At 34.2% G+C, this 17,262-nt stretch overlaps 1 protein-coding gene across 1 annotated transcript in view; it reads left to right on the forward strand.

Moving 5' to 3' along the window:
• Positions 1 to 17,262, forward strand: part of GRID2 (glutamate ionotropic receptor delta type subunit 2) — a 1,498,284-nt gene that overhangs the window by 25,239 nt on the left and 1,455,783 nt on the right. The window contains exon 2 of the mRNA XM_044681588.1: positions 14,408 to 14,563. Coding sequence (XP_044537523.1) covers positions 14,408 to 14,563 — 156 coding nt within the window. The remainder of the gene's footprint in view (positions 1 to 14,407; positions 14,564 to 17,262) is intronic.

A 17,262-nucleotide genomic window follows, 5' to 3' on the forward strand; every position in this document is an offset into this window, starting at 1 on the left:
TAAATGTGCCTATATGTGCTATCTGTGTAGTCATTTAATACTTGAAATCACATGAGATGATAAAGTCACTGAGGAAGTATATAAAGAAAAAAAAATCCCAAGACAAAATGCTGTGCCATATCCATCAGCAAGGATTGGGACAAGGATGATGATCTTGCATTTTGTGCCCATTCATTTTCTTTTAAGTTAACCTAAATTTTTGTTCTTCAGAGACTCTAGTGTTTTATGATTCATGTCCTTAAAACATCACCAGTTAAACACTGGTGTTAAAAAGATAGTTGTTGGGTAATTATTTCTATGGTTATATCTTTCATGGTATCTTGTAGGATTTTTGACATACACATGGGAGGGCTCTCTAAAGTGATGTTTGATCTAGCAAATAAAATGTTTTTAAAAACAGCCAATCAATAATAAATGCAATGGTCTTTTGTAAAATCTCTAGAGCAGTATTTCCCATTTAGTGGTTTGAGGATTTGTGATTATAATCTAAAAAGTTTGTGCTAAACTTTATTTTAAAGCACCACGAGAAATAAGAGTTCCTCTGAAAGTTCACAAAACACTTGGTAGTTATTGGTGAAATGGGTTCAGTGAACAAAAACCTTTGTGATCCATTACTCTACAGCTATCATCCATGGTCTACTGTGGCTTGCTAACACCTGTTTGTGCTTTTCTAATACCATCAACAGAATTAGTGCCCTCTCCTTGCATAGGTTAGACTAATAAAAATCCATAGATGGAAAAATAAGCATGTCGATTGGAGTTATTTGAATCTCTCTCCCCCATCCCCTCTCTCTCTCTGTGTCTCTCTGTCACTGTCTCTCTGTCTCTGTCTCCCTCTCTCCATCTCTGTCTCTCTATGACTGTCTGCCTCTTTCTTCCTTGCTGTCTCTGTTTAAAAATGTCTATGGAACATCCAATTTCAAATGTTCAGTACGAAGTTGAGAATTAGGAATTGGTACTGATGATAGAAGTTAGGGTTCATAAGAAAATCTGAGAATCATCATTCAGTTTAGAACACTGGAGGTTTGTTTGCAAGGAAGTCTCTTTAGTATAGACTGATTAGATGTAATCTAGTCCTTGGAAAGAAATTGGGCACCATAGAAACTACCCATCCTAACATAGAATGAGTGTCCCAATGAAGATACCCACGCTCTCATGAATAGGAACTGGAGACTAAAGAATAGACTTGAACTTGAGGATATAATCATTAAAGATAGAAGTGATGCTGATAAATAATCACTCTCTTGAGATAAAAATCCTATTTCTTTCTAAGACTCAAAAAATAACAGACATACTCTCCCAGGGAGAAAAGTTTGCTTCCATTTAGTTAGAACTTCTCGTTTCAAATTAGATGCCTAATGCGACAATGATATTGAAAAGCCTCAGAGTTCAATGGATGCAGCCCTACAGAGTGCCTGAAATATAATAAATTTGTCTGGAGACCCATAGTATTGGGTGGTGAGGGGTACTGTATTCAATTTACTCTCTATCCTTTCTGGTTATTTTTATGTGAGAATTTTACAAATGAATTGATATTTTAAACTGAAGCTACAATATCTTTCTGTTTGGCAGGACTGAGTCTTTGCTTAATGGAATAATTTCTAGTCTTTTAAGGTTTCTTCATTATGGTAATGGATTTATATTGGTTAAATTTTTATTTAAAAGAGCTCACATTTATAGAGTGCTTCAAGATTTCCAAAATACTTGACATATATTATGTCACTTATTCTCTAGAACTCTTCAGAATAAAGGAAATTGAAGGTGAGCCAAGTTGAATGACTTGCCCTGAGTCACACAGCCAGAGTGTGTCAGAAATGGGACTCTGACCCAGATCTTCCCATCATTGTGGCCATTTATCTAGCCACCACATGATGCTGGCTCCCATGTGTTAAACATAGTGCAAGTAACTGAAGTATTAATTATCTTTCCAAGAACTGAGAAAGAAGGAAAAAAATCGAAAGCCCAATTAGGCTTATTTACTATGATAAAGCAGGAAAGAATAGGCTATGATAAAAAAATCAATGTCCATAATATAAATATAATTCGTAATAAATATTCCATAGACTATATCACTTGTTTATATTTATATATCATTATAATAATTAATTAAAATAAATCAAATTAATTGTTGGAACCACAGAATAAAATAAGCACACATTCCTACAGTGAAATAACAAGTGAAAGGTAATGTATGTTCAGATTATTCATTCTCTTCCTAAATGTTGTATCTAGTCATGTTACCTCTCTTCTCAGTCCACTCTACTTGCTCTCTATTATCTCTAGGATCAAATGTAAACTCTTCTATTTAGCCTTGAAAGCCCTTCACTCTAGGCCCTTCCTAATTTTCCAGTCCTAAATTTAATTCCCTTCTATGCAATATACAGCCTCTTGTCTTGTTCCTCGCATATGCCATTTCATCTTTCCTCTATCTGCGCCTTTTCCCTGATAGTTTCCCAACCTTGGAGTACTCTTCCTCCTGCTATCTTTCAAGATGGCTCAAATGCCAGCTTATGCAAGAGGCTTCCTGATCTCCACACCATCTCAGGGCTTCCCATGGGAGATCACTTCACTTTCCTGTAGGCATGTAATCGTTTACACATTACCTTTCACCTTAGAAAGTGAGCTCTTTGAGTGCAGAGAGCAGAGACAGTGTTTTTGCCTTTCTTTGAGGGCTTAGCAAGATGCTTTCTGGAAACATCTAATTGACCAATAGACTAACAGAATGACTTACTCTTTTAGTTTTCATTTGATTGCCTAGCTGGAATATTTGAGATCTCAGAAAATTAGGCAAGGTGAGTTGAAAACCACTTACTTTGTTTTAATTAGTCATAAGAACTATGAAAATACTCTCCTTTTCCTTTTAAAAGATCAGGACATCTGGATGAGCTGAGTGGCTCAGTGGATGGAGAGCCAGACCTAGAGACAGGGGGTCCCAGATTCAAATCTGGCCTCAGACACTTCCTAAGCTGTGTGACCCTGGGCAAGTCACTTAACCCCCTTGCCTAGCCCTTACCACTCTTTTGCCTTGGAAACAATACACAGTGTTGATTCTAAGATGGAAGGTAAGAGTTTAGAAAAGAAAAAGAAGATGAGGACATCACTTAATATTAGCCAGGTTTGATCATCTCAAAACCATTTATTAAATCTGATCCCACTCCAGTGAAGTTGGTGGAACAACACCAATATCCCTATTTTAGACAATAGGAAGCGATCAATAAGAGAGATTAGTAATTTCCCTCAGGCTCCATATTTGTATATCTATAACTAAAACCTCAATCTGCTTAATCCTAATCTAGTGGTCATTCAAAACCCTTCATACTCATTGCTTTGCTTCTTTTGCAATCCCATGATTTTTGCATGAGCCATAACTAAATACAGCATGTATAGGAATTGAGAATGTACAGGTGATATCACTGATATGGAGAATTTACAGATAAGGAAACTTCTTTTACCAGTTCAGATCATTATCTTCTTTATAACCTATTACCATAGAGAATTTCCTCAAGTGATCACCTATAAGTTAAATGACTTGTCCAGGGTCACACAAACAGTGTGCACTAGTTGTAGGACTTGAACCCAAATATTCTTGCCTGTAAGGTCAACACTGTACACAAAACTGCCTCTTAGAATGTTTGCATTATGACATTATTGTTTTGGAATATTGAGTGTAATCTAGGTTGCAAATACATTAATCTAAGAGCAGGTACAGAATACAAGGCACTGTTCTTTGTTCTGAGGTGCCTATGAAGTCACAGAAGATAATGTTGTAGACCCCAAAGAATTTATAAGCCAGTTATTAGAATATTGAAAAAGAGCTCTCAGGGGGCAGCTGGATAGCTCAGTGGATTGAGAGCCAGGCCTAGAGATGGGAGGTGCTAGGTTCAAATCTGGCCTCAGACACTTCCCAGCTGTGTGACCCTGGGCAAGTCACTTGACCCCCATTGCCTACCCTTACCACTCTTCTGCCTTGGAGCCAATACACAGTATTGACTCCAAGATGGACGGTAAGGGTTTTCATTTTTTTTTTTAAGGAAAAAAAAAAGAAAAAGAGCTCTCATAGAAGTCTTCACCTTAATGGTATTACTTGGCACTGGACATTTTCAATAGACTAATTGAGGATTACAAACAGAAAAGTAAAATTTAGTTTCAGTTGGATAGAATCATTATTTTATCTGATGTTTAGAAGGCTTGTCAGTGTTTTGAAGCCCAGTGAATCTCCAGAGATCTGACAAAAATGGTGGTGGAGTCTGAAACAAAGAAGGAACCTGATTGGCAGATTATTTATGAAACATTTGAGAACCTAGATTCTTTTTGAAATGCATGCATAATTTCCACTGATAGTAGTGGGAATTCCTGCTGTAATTGCAAAGAAATATAGATCCCTTGATTTGGATATTTGCACAAAGTGCAGCTAATGTGTATGCACAGTACACCATTAGGATTAAAGGAAAAAACCCACTTGTGAATAGCAGCATCTAAAACATTAAGAAAAGATGATGATTTAACAATTCTGACTAACTCTGCAGATCTATAAAACCTACTGTGACCAATAAATTGCCCCAAGGCTGTAGGTTGTGCCTTTTTTTATTTTTTCTCAACCTCCTGCACTAATAAAACTGATGCTTCTAAGACTAAGTATAAGATTTCTATATGAAAGTAGCTTTTATCCTATCGTTAGGCTTGTGCAGTTATGCACTAAAGTATTAATATTTTATTGATTTATAATCAGTGATTTAGATACAAAGTGCATTCACATTAATTCTTGGTGAATCCTTTGGAAAAAATCTTATAAAGACAAAGATGATGAGAAAACGTGAAAGCTTGTCATATAAAGATTGATTAACAGAACTAGAGCTGTTTAGCCTAGAGAAAAGAAAACTTAGGAGGAATATGAAAGCTATCTTTAAGTATCTGAAGAACTCTTTATTTATACAAGAGATTTTCGGCTTAGCTCCAGAGAATGGACGATTTATTTATTGCATAAAACAGAGCTGGAGTAAATGGGTTGAATTCACAAAGAGGTCAATTTCAATACTAGACTTTGATGATTCTAGAAAAGAGAGTGAGACCTATGATTTTGTGTAACTCTAAATCATTTATATGTTGTGTTAGAATCAAAAGACATTGCCAGGGATTTTGATACTTTTTGAGTTTGAAGGACAACCATCAACACCATTTGCATGAACTTAAGTCCTTTTGCCATTCAAGTTGCCTTCGGGACATTCTTCAGTTTATTGGAGCCTTTTCTAAAATGTGTTACTCTGAACTGAACACAATGCTTCACATATATTCTTACTGATGCATATTACAGAGGGATCATCCCCTTTTATTCCTGGAAACTAAGCATTTCTTAGAAGCCCAAATTTTCATAGCTTTGGGGGCTGCCATGTCATATTTATAACCCATAAGAAGCTTTACAGACCAATAAAGCCGTAGGATATTTTCTTCAGAAAAACTAACGTTCCATATCTTAAATTTATGAAGTTAGTTTTTTGAAACCAAATATAAAACTGTGTATTTTATACCTATTAAATTTGATTTTATTTGATTTAGTAAAATATACAGCATATGGGTTAGTTCTCTTCCTAGATTTGTAACACCTATGGATTTGATGTTATTTTTTACTTTATACAAATCATTGATAAAAAATATTTGTTACTTTATACAAATCATTGATAAAAGTGTTAAACAGAACTTGGATCATTGCATATCTCTGGGCACTTCCCTAAAACTCTCCTATTCAGTTGACAAGAGGTACTAAGAACTGTTCCTTGAATCAAGGCATTCTACCAGTTTTAAAGCTATCTAAATATAATTTTTTTCTAGTTTTTAAAAATATAACAAAAAACTTTATCAAAAGTTTGGTTTTAATCTTTGGAAACTATATAGCATTTTTCTACTCTAGTGATTTTAATGAAGTCAGGATATTTCTTTGTGATTACTATTATTTTTTAAAGATGTATACTGATGATCTTACTTATAATATTTCTAAAAATTTCTTGGAAATTAATACTGTTATTGACTTTTAGTGGAAGGATTCCATTTTTTCATATTTTCAAAAATTAAGATAATGTTTTTCAATTCTCTAATTCTATAGTACCATTACTGTTTAGGAATCAGCTTTTCCACTTTTTGTCTTTAAGAATCTAAATCTATATTTTCTCTGAACTGGGATCCTAGAATTCAATAAGAGCAGTTATGAATATTCTTCCTAGCCCCTTAATTATTTTGTATAAAAACTACTTAGTATCCATTTTTGTTTTGTTCTTTCTAGTATTTAGTTTCCCCATCCCTGACCATGTTCACAGAAAGGGCAGAAAACTACCTAACCATAGATATTATTAAGAGTATTCCTCACCAAACATAGGTTCAATTTTGTTTCAGTTCTCCTGTGATTTTGGAACCTCTAATAATTCCTTCTTTGCCAGAACACTGAACTCTTCTTCCTAGGTTCCAGTAGTCCTAATAGTTTCCATCTTCCTAATTATTTTTTCCTATATTTTCCAACATGATACCTCATTTCAAGCATCTTCTTACTTAGTGTATTATTAACTGTATCATCTGTCCTGTCCCACCACACACATACATGCAGTTTACTTCTTCCTCAAGGAATTCATGAATTTTCTTCCCAAACCTGGAATTTCAGTTCATTTAACCCCCTACATTTCACGAAGGTATCGCTTGATATGAGAAAACTGAGTAGTAACATGATAGTTGTCTACAAGTATCTGAAATATTCATTTAGAAAATTGTTAGATTTTTTTCTACTTGTATAGAAGCGAAAAGGATAGTATTGGTAAATGATGAATTCCTCTTGTCTGAAGGTCATCAAGAAGAGCCTAAATGACTACTTAACAGGGATACTGCCAAAGGGATTTATGTGTTTAGGTTGAAATGACCTGTCAGGAACCATTCAAATCTAAAGTTCTATAATTCTATTTAATGGAAATTAGCATTTGTTGCCACTGTTTATCTGCTTAGCTCATTTATTCTCACTACATTGTGCCAAATATAAATGTTCTGTGCAGCTTTTGCACATACCCATTTTCTTTTACCATCATTTATCCAATAACTATATGTATTAAAAAACTAAATGAAAAAGCAAAGTAAAAGAAACAAAAAATTCCACCAAAAGTTTCTATATTGATAGTACACACACAAGTTTAAAAAGTCACTCTTCATTAGAAAAATATAAATAGCCAGTCATCAAATTTTCAATTTCCTATCTTTGAACATTTTAAGTTTTATTTTCAGCATTCTGTTTTTGCATGTATAGGAACAAAATTGGAAATACATATAAGCAAAAAAAAAAAAAAAAACACCGCACACCTCATTTTTGTCTTTTATTTAGAAAGCTCAGTGGACCTATGTTCTTGAACCCTATCTGCCATAATTTACTATTCTAACTACGTGTTTTTAATAATACCTATAATTCAATTTCTACCTATGCCTAACAAATACAAAATTGTTTATTTTGATGAAATGACTTTTATTTCCTGAATAAGTGAGTTATTATCATGTAAGAACTTGTTGAAATGATCTCAGCCACCTGTCTTCCACCTTTGTGCATTTTCAAAATTTAGGTTTATTTTGAAAAGTTCTCTGAATTTTGATAAAGTCTGGTATTGTAGCTCAAGACTTGTTTTGATCTAGTCTTCTTGTCTTCTGTGATATCTGGTAAGGAGCTAGAACTCTTTCCTCATATTTAGGGAAAGAAAGTATGAGCATGTTTGATGAGTATTTCAAATGGAATACATTGATAGAGGTCCTACTAAGTGTATATAGGGATGAGGTGGGGAGAAGGTATAGTTTGAATAGGCATCACTCTCTTGTGCTTTTATGTTTATAAGCTGATTTAGAATGGCATATGAATGAAAATGAATGAAAATGGATAATTAACAGGTGACATAAATGGAATAATCAGTCAGATAATTCTTTCAGCATTTTATTTCTTAGGTTTCATCCCCATCTCAACCTTTAAGACACATTTTAACGTGGGAAAATAGAGCTGAAATTTGATACTAGAAATGAGTCTTAAGATGATATATATTCTATTGATCAATCATAAGTAATTTTTTTCAGGGGAGAGCTAGAACTAATATGTTCAGTTTTTAAAAGATCGACTGTATTCAGTTTGTTTCAGCAAACAGACTTTTCTTCATAAAAATTTTGTTGGGTATCTATAAAATAACATAACATGAAATTTCCTTGGCTTAAGACAATGTAACTACATCATCGACACAAATGTCTTAATTTTGTCTTATGCAGGCTACTTCAAAAAGATTCCAGAAGATTATGGAGGCTACTTCCAAAAGATCTTCCAAAGTCCTGATAATAGATAGGGTATGATGGGAGTAAATACCATATTCAGTCAAGAGTTATGGGGATAATGGAAAAGAGAATACCCTCACGAGAGGAAAGAGAAAAAGGAACAGTAAACAAAGGAAATGGCTTCTGAGCCAAACTTTGAAAGAGCCAAGCATTCTGGGATTCTGAAAGGCAGAAACGGGAGGAAGAATTCACAGGCATGGGCAAGTGAAATGCAGGCAGCCAGGATGTGGCACGACAAGTTCGGAGGACAGGGAGTCCTTCAGTCTGGCTAGAGCATAAAATGCCTGAAGAGGGTGAAGGTAAACAGTCCTAGAGAGAAGAGATATTTGAATAGTGTATACTATGTGTCAGACACAGAGCTAAATGCTTTACAAATATTATCTCATTTGATCCTCAAAATAACTCTGCAGTACAAATCCTGTTAGTATCTACATTTTATAGTTGAGGAAATTCAAGCAAATATAGGTTAAATGACATTCCAAGGGCCAAATAGCTTAACTGTATCTCTCTCCATTTTGCCACCTACCTGCCTCCCTAGGCAAGACGTATCAGGCTACAGAGGACCTGGCGTGTAAAAATCAATGTTCGTATTTTGTCCTAGAGGCAACAGGCATGAAGGTCTTCTGTCTTAGCGGCAAGCACAGAATTAGGAAGAGTAGTTTGTCTGCTCTGTGATGGATAGTCTTGGGAAGGAAACTGGTTATAAGGATATTACTGTCTTTATAGAGCAGGTAAAAAGAGATGGAGTAGTGGTATGAATGGGGAGGAAGGGATGAATGAAAGACATGTTATGGAGATAAAATTGATGGACTTTTGCACCTAATTGTGCAAAGAGGCCTTGAGAGAGTGGAAGAATTAAGACAGTTCTGGGTTTGCAAACATGGTTGAGAAGATCAAGGGCAAATTATTTGTAGAATGGGAGGGACTAGAGGGGAAGAGGAGCTCAGTTTTGGACAGATGTTTGAGATGACACACTCAAGTTAGATATTCAGTAAACAGATGGAAATGTGAGAAAATAAACATTTCGGAGTCATCTTCATAAAGGTGATAATTGAAACCGTGGGATCAGATGAGATCTCCCCTGGCGGAGGTAGATAACAATCTAATAAAGTATGTTAAGTAGGAGCAGTCAGTCAAGTAGGAAGAGAATTAAAAGAGAGAAGTGTGCTAATAGCCATAGGAGTTGCATGTATTAATGGGACAGAGTGCTTCTAAATTTATAGTTTTATTGTTTTTATTACATTACCTGGTCAACAAAAACAATGAATTTCTCTCCATTTAAGTCTTTACTTCTATAAAAATAATTTTTATAGCTGTATTTCCACAAGTCCTGGTTGTGTCTCTGCCTATTAACAGCCATGATTTTTACATATTGTAGTAATTTTGAATAGAATTCAAAATAACACTTTCTACCATTATTTTTTGCCTTTTCATTGGTACTATATACAAATGCTAATGATGTTTATGGGTTTATTTCATGTCCTCTTTTATTGAAGCTTATTAATTAATCATCTCAATTAGTTTCTTTTGGCTAATATTTATACCTTTAATTTCTCTACTGTGATACTAACTCAGATATGGAGAAAAATATGTGCACATATATACATGTGTGTGTCCTATATCTATATCACATCTATCTACTCACCCACCTACCTATCTACATACCCCAAATCCACAAAGATCTCTTCCTTCTTACCTTCTTTTCTTTCCTATGCATTCTTTATGTATGTTATATACATTCTTTTCTCCTACATATTCCAGTTCCGGCTCCATCGCCTCTTACCTATACTATGGTAGTAGACTCCCTGAGCCTACAGTTCTCCCAGATTCTAATCTCTCTCTGCTTCAATTCATGTTCCACACAATTTATATTCTTAAAACACAGAACTGAACATCTTGTCCCTTTCCTCAAAAAACTTCAATAACTCTCACCCATAAAGCATCACTATTTTGTTTGCTTTTAGTAGGCCCCATCACTCTGGTGTCTACTTGTCTTTCTTTAGTGATTTCAATTTTTTGCTATTTTAGGTACATTTGTGCCATCTTCTATTTTTTTCCCTTTTACAAAGACTTTTTTATTTCTCGAAAGTACTGTCTTAACCTTCATAATGTGGAAGGCATATCATCAAAGCTATATAATGAATTCCATCTGATTTTATTGCTTCCTTCCAGCTTTGGCTCAAGTGCCACTTCTTTTCCTCTTCTCTCCCTATGAATATTTCCCCACCAAATTAATGTATATTTATTTTACATATATTTTAACTTAAATATTTATTAATATCATTAAGAGCAAGGCAAGTTACCTTATTGTTAGTAAGACTACACATCAAACATAATGCTTTGCGTGTAGGAATTATTTAATAAACATGTTGAAATGAATTGAAATGAATCATATTAAAAGAGGATTCTTCCATGCTCATATTTTAGATGATTCAACAAAAATGAATGCTTATATTTGTCATATATTTTTGCATTTAATTATTATAATGTGCTTTAAAATATTAATAATGCAAATAATTTTCCTAATGCTTAACCATTGTTGCATCATTTGCTTAAAAATCATCTAGGTAATAGTGAAAATATGTGCTATAGCTTACTAAGATGCTATGAATAAATTTTGAAACAATACTCAATTAGACTGGTTTTTTAATTTCCTTTCCTCTCTAGTTTGGGAAGTGTGATCCTGTTTTTCCCTTGAAAATATTAGTAGAGTGTTTTCATTGCCTTCCATATCCCCATTTTCCCTCCCATTATAAAAGTTCTTTTGTATCTATTTTACATGAGATAATTTAGACCATTCTAAATCTCACATTCTCCCAATACATTTCATTTCCATCTCTTAATTTGATGTTTTTTTGTATCATAGTATCATAGTTTTGCCCTCTGCCATGTATACTCCTTTTTACTGATGTAATAATTATAAAGTTCTTCAGAGTTAAAAAGATAATCTTCCCATGCAGAAATGTAAACAATTTAATATTTTCAAATCATTTATTATTTCTCTTTCCTTTTTTTGCTTCTCTAGAGTTTTATATTTGGAAGTCAAATTTTATATTCAAATATAGCCTTTTTTAAAAAATCAGGAATACTGGAAGGTCCTCAATTTCATTAAATGCCCATTTTCCCCCTGAAGGATTATGTTAAGATTTGTTGAATAGATGTTTCTTGGTTGAAATCGTAGGTCCTTTGCCTTCTGGAGTAACATATCCTAAACCCTTCAAACCTTAAATGTGGAAGATATTAAACTTTATGTTGTTCTGATTATGAATTCATGATATCTGAATGTATTTTCTTTTGGACTGCTTGCAATATTTCCTTCTTTTTCTGGGAGCTCTAGAACTTGGTCATAATATTTGTTGAACTTTTCATTTTGATATTTTTTCTGGACTTGGTAGATTCTTTCAATTTCTATTTTACTCTGTGGTTTTAAGATATCTAATTCAATTTTCCTTGATATCTTCTTGAATTATGATGTCTAGGTTGTTTCTAGATCACAGATTTTGTGTAACTTTAATAATTTTAAAATTCTATTTCCTCAATCTAATTTTCCAGAGCAATTGTTTTCCCAATGAGATATTTCATAGTTTACCTTTTTTATTATTTTTATTTTGTATAATTGGCTCTTGATGTTCCATTAGCTTCCACTTTTCCAATTTTAATTTTTAAGGTATATTTTTTATTTTAAAATATTTTATTTTTCCAATAAAATGCAATAACAATTTTAACATAAATTTTCCAATATTATAAGATTGAAATTGTCTCTCTCCATCACTTCTCTCTCTCCTCCTGGAGATGGCAAGCAATTACATATAGGTTATCAATGTATTATCATGCAAAGCATATTTCCATATCAGTTATTATTGTAAAAAAGTACTCATATAAAGCCAAAAAACCCAAATCAAAAATAAAAATAAATTAAATGTAAAATAGTATGTTTTGTTCTTCATTCTGACATGAAGAGTTCTTTCTCTGAAGGTAAATAGTATTCTTTTTTCCCTTGTTATTTATTTATTTGTTTTTTAATTGAAATATTTTTAAAAATTTATTTAGAATATTTTTTCATGGTTACATGATTCATGATGTTTCCCATCTCTCTTCCCTCCCCAATCCCAGAGTAGACATTAGTTGAAATATTTTAAATGAATAAGTAAAAATTGAATATAAAAATGTTGTAAGACTATCAAGTAATAAGACCTAGGGGATGCCTGATTATTTGCATGATAAAACTATAAATAATCCAAAACAATCATATATTTATTTTTTACTTGTATTTCTTTTTTCTTTGTATTTTTTAGAAAAAAAATTTTTCCATGGTTCCATGATTCATGTCCTTACTCTATCCCCCTCCCAAGCCTCCCTCCTCCCCCCATTGTAACCAATGCACATTTCCACTGTTTTCTTCATGTGTCATCAATCAAAACCTATTTACATATTATTGATAGCTATACTAGGGTGGTCATTTTGGGTCTACATCCCCCATCATGTCCGCCTCAACCCATGTGTTCAAGCAGTTGTTTTACTTCTGTGTTTCCTCTCCTGCAGTCCTTCCTCTGAATGTGGGTAGCATCTTTACCATAAATCCCTCAGAGCTGTCTTGTGTCATTGCATTGCTGCTAGTACAGAAGTCCATTACATTGGATTTTACCACAGTATATCAGTCTCTGTGTACAATGTTCTTCTGGCTCTGCTCCTTTCACTCTGCACCAGTTCCTGGAGGTCGTTCCCTGCTGCCTCTGCTGAGGCCAGTCTTGTTTCTGTCCGCTCTCTGTACTCTGCCGCCCAGGCTCTGTGCTCTTCAGTCTCGGCTCCCAAGTCTTGCTACCATGGCCTTGCACTGTCCTCAAGGGCAACACTGTGGCGCCCTCATCCAGCATCCAAAAATCTAGAGATTGCCTTGGCCCTTGCTCTGACTGGCATGATACGTGGTTTGGGGAGGTTTGATCAACTTGCACTTTGATAAGTGTAGTTTTGCCCCCTTTTAGTGTGGAAATCCCCAAAACACTGCCTACCTTGAATATTGAGCCCCTTTACTCATCTGATTTTGATTTCTGTCCTTTTGAGACATTTTATAATGATTAATTGGAAGGAGATTCAGAAAGCTCCTGCTACCCAGCCCCCATCTTAGCTCCACTCTACCCTACATGAATAATTTTAATCAAAGCCCTGCAATCCCATACTACCTTATATCAATTTATTGCCCTTGCCTAGTTTGGGAACTTTAGCTTCGGACTTACTGTCATTAAAGTTGAGATTATCAATTTATTTTTATCTAGAGAATATTAATATTCATCCTTTCTGAGTTTGAGGGTCTTACTTGTTGAGGCTGTTGAACTGCTTAGACTTTCCCATACATTCTTCCCCATTAAATAGCAAATGCTCTCTAGCAGGATTATTATTTCACCCATCAGTACTTCAGAAATGTGAAGAGACAGTTACCCCCAGCAGACACATATCTCTAGCAAATATTTTGAAGGATGTTTTGTATATTCTGACTTTTCTCAGGTAATGATTTGAAAACCAAAAATACAAGTACTGCAATTTTTTCTAGGTAGTTTTATAGTGGAGAAAGTGCTCTTGTTCAGACTTGCATTTTAAGTCTAATGCCAAACGTATGGAGCAAGAAGTGCTAGTATCCACGGATCCATTAGTGAGAGGCACAGAAAAACAGAGAAAAATCTTCTCTGTAATATATGTGGAGGATGCTTCTTTTTTTTCTCCCACACTGCCTTAGAGTTAGAAATAAAACCTGTAAAACTTAGAATCCCTAAAGATCCCAGGATAACAGAGAGCAGAAGTATAAGCCTCTTTATCTCAGAAAAAAACATGCTCAGCTTTTACCTGGTGTTCCTAATGTTGCCTCTGCCATAAGAGGTTGATGCGCTATACCTCACTCTAGTAGAATGAAGTTAACACTATCACTGTATTAAGGACAAGGTTCATTCCTGTGATAAATAAACTACACCCTTTAAGTGGAAATGCCAGTTTCTCCAGTACAAAATAGAAGCCTTGGCATCCTGCCAAGGTCATGACCAATTATTTATACTGTCTTTTAATAGCAGTAATCATTTCTTTGCAGGAGCAATTTTTGATGAATCTGCCAAAAAGGATGATGAGGTGTTTCGAATGGCAGTTGCTGATCTTAACCAGAATGAGGAGATCTTACAGACAGAGAAAATCACATTTTCTGTGACATTTGTAGATGGCAACAACCCCTTTCAAGCAGTTCAAGAAGGTAAGGTCCATGCAAAGGTCATGAATGCTTTTTGATGAAGTCAATGCATTTGTAAAGAGCACTTAGCCATCTCCATAATTTTCATGCTATTGCATATATCTTGATGACCTTTTATTTTTTTTCAAATTGTCTTTTTTATTTTTAAAATGGTTATGTAAACTACTCTTGGTAGGCAAACATGAGGGAAGCTACTTTCTTGATTGAATTGCAGAACAATAAGGAATTTAAATGGTCTTCCACCAGCTTATTAAAAGTACAAAGAATGCATTAGGGGAGTATTCCTCATCTTGTCTTTGACTTGAATGAGTTTTTTTGCCAACTTATGCTTGTGATTATATTTTACTTGTTCTTGGGACTTGTATAACATTGCTAGAGGATTATTGGGCATTATATTTCAATCAGAAATTTAATTCTGTACCCCTAAACTAATTATTTTGTATATACATATACAGATATAATTGTCATCCAAATGTCCAGTGAAAATTAATGTTTATTTTTTAAAGTTTTCCTCTATGTAGAGATAAATTCAGAGTTTGCACAGTTACAAAATAAATAAAATATAAATTATTTTTATTGAGTGAACATAAGCATTCTTCTTTGCCATAGAACTGTGATGAGGGTCCCATAACCCCTGCAGCTACAAGCACTGATGTTGCCCTTTACTTTGGAGCTGTGACTGGAAATTGTGTATGTGTATCCAACAGTCCTGGACCCAGTGCCGGCAAAGGGCCTCTAGACATATTTTGCTGACCAGATATCTAACCCCGTCACTGTGTGTGGGCTGATGGCACCCAAAGGTGCTGCTGCTGGCATTGCTGCTGTGTCATATTCTGCTTCAGGCCCAGCCACCACTCTGGTGTGATAGATCTTTCCTGACAACTTCTTATGTTGTTTTGGCATGGAAATTTTTTTAACCTGGACTTCTGTTGGCTCAGTTTTTCCACACTTCATTTTAAGATGTTATTTTGAGTTGTTTGGAGGAGAATTTTGGAAAAGTTTGGCTGGTTGCTTCTTCTTTACCACACAGGTTTTGTGATTCCAGATAGGATTCTTAACCCTTCAGCATCCTAGACAACTTTGTAAGACTTTATGTAGTGAATAATTATCCTTTAGGAGGAGGCATTTCTTTACCCCAGAGCTCCCTTCATTGAAAAGAAATGACACTTTCTGTCTTATCACAGTAATATAATAAGAATCTTGTATTCTTTGCCCTTTCATATTAGTTTTTGGAGGAAACTTGTGATGATGACTGGGTATTACTAATGATTTGTTTATGTACTGAAATTTAGAAATATTTCAGAATAGTCTTCTTTAGCTATTTAGGGAAGGTTTTGTCTAAATTTAGAAGAAAGGACGTTTCATTGTATTTGATATAAGAACCTAGTTTAAACACTAATAAGAAAACTCTTTTGTTTTGAATAAAGCAAGAAAATCAAAAGCTTTATTTTTTAAATAAAGGAGGCAGAATATAATAGTGACTATAGCCCTGGACCTGGAGTTTGAAAAAAATCTGTCTTTTTTCATGTCCTACCTAATGCAATTAATAACAAGGTGAATCTGAGAAAGTATTTCTCCAGTATTCAATTTCTACATGAGTAAAATGAAATCTTTGGACTTATTGATTTCTCAATTCCTTTGCAACTAAATCTGCTGAATTTGTGACTTGAACATTTAAAAGAAAATAGTATCTGTGGTTCCTGAGGTTATTACTATTTTTCCATATAATGTCAACAAACGCTCTGAAAGTTTATTTGTCATATAGCCAAAGGATAAAACCATACCCTACACCTGGAAATCTAGGAATTCTTTTAGGGTTCTTAGTCATGTACTAACAATGTGTTATTTAATAATTAATCCATCTTAGAAATTATAGACTGAATTAAGTTGATTTTTGCCTAAATATTTAGAGATTAATTTTAGATATCAGTAAACTTAAACCCTTCCTTTTTCTTCTAAGGAAACTTGAGTATCAGAGAGCTTAAGTACTTGGGCAGTTAAGTCCACACAACTAGTGAATATCTTAGGAGGACTCAAACCTAACTTCTGCAACCAAACATAAATTTTCTGGACTTTGAGTCTAATGATTTATCACCACACTGCCTTCTCATATGAAACGTGTTTAGAACAAAAATTATAAGTCTCCATATAAGGGAACAGTGATCATGCATGAGAAAATAACTTATACCTCCTCCTGTACTGCAGAATCACTGATGTCTTCTGAAGATTCCTTAACTGTGGCTCCTTATGGAATTATTCCCTATCATTTTTGGGTGCAATTCAGTCTTTTCCAGGAATATTTACTACATGAACATATTATTTCTACTATTCTACTTACTGGGTTCAACTATACACTGAAAAATTTGTAAATGTTCTGCTCCTCCTATGTTACCTCTAGTTGCTTCCATTGTGCTTGAGGTTGTGGACTCTTTAATAGTTTTTAGCTTCTGGTGTTAGAGACTTCAGGTGAAATACAACTTCTTTCCCAGAAGAGGAAAAAGTAGATTTTGAAATCTTTCTTCTTGTTTGAATCTCAGGACATAAATATAGGTCATTTTAAAAAGTTTTAAATCTGAATACATCATGCCACTGGCTTAGAAAAAAATTTTCATAACTCTTTCATCTAAAAACGGTCTCTCTGTTTTTAGAATATCAATTGGAATAGGTATTTCTTCTACCAAAAAAAGGCCCTTTTTTCTAAG

Source organism: Gracilinanus agilis, chromosome 6 (genome assembly GCF_016433145.1).
Source record: "Gracilinanus agilis isolate LMUSP501 chromosome 6, AgileGrace, whole genome shotgun sequence".
NCBI lineage: Eukaryota > Metazoa > Chordata > Mammalia > Didelphimorphia > Didelphidae > Gracilinanus > Gracilinanus agilis.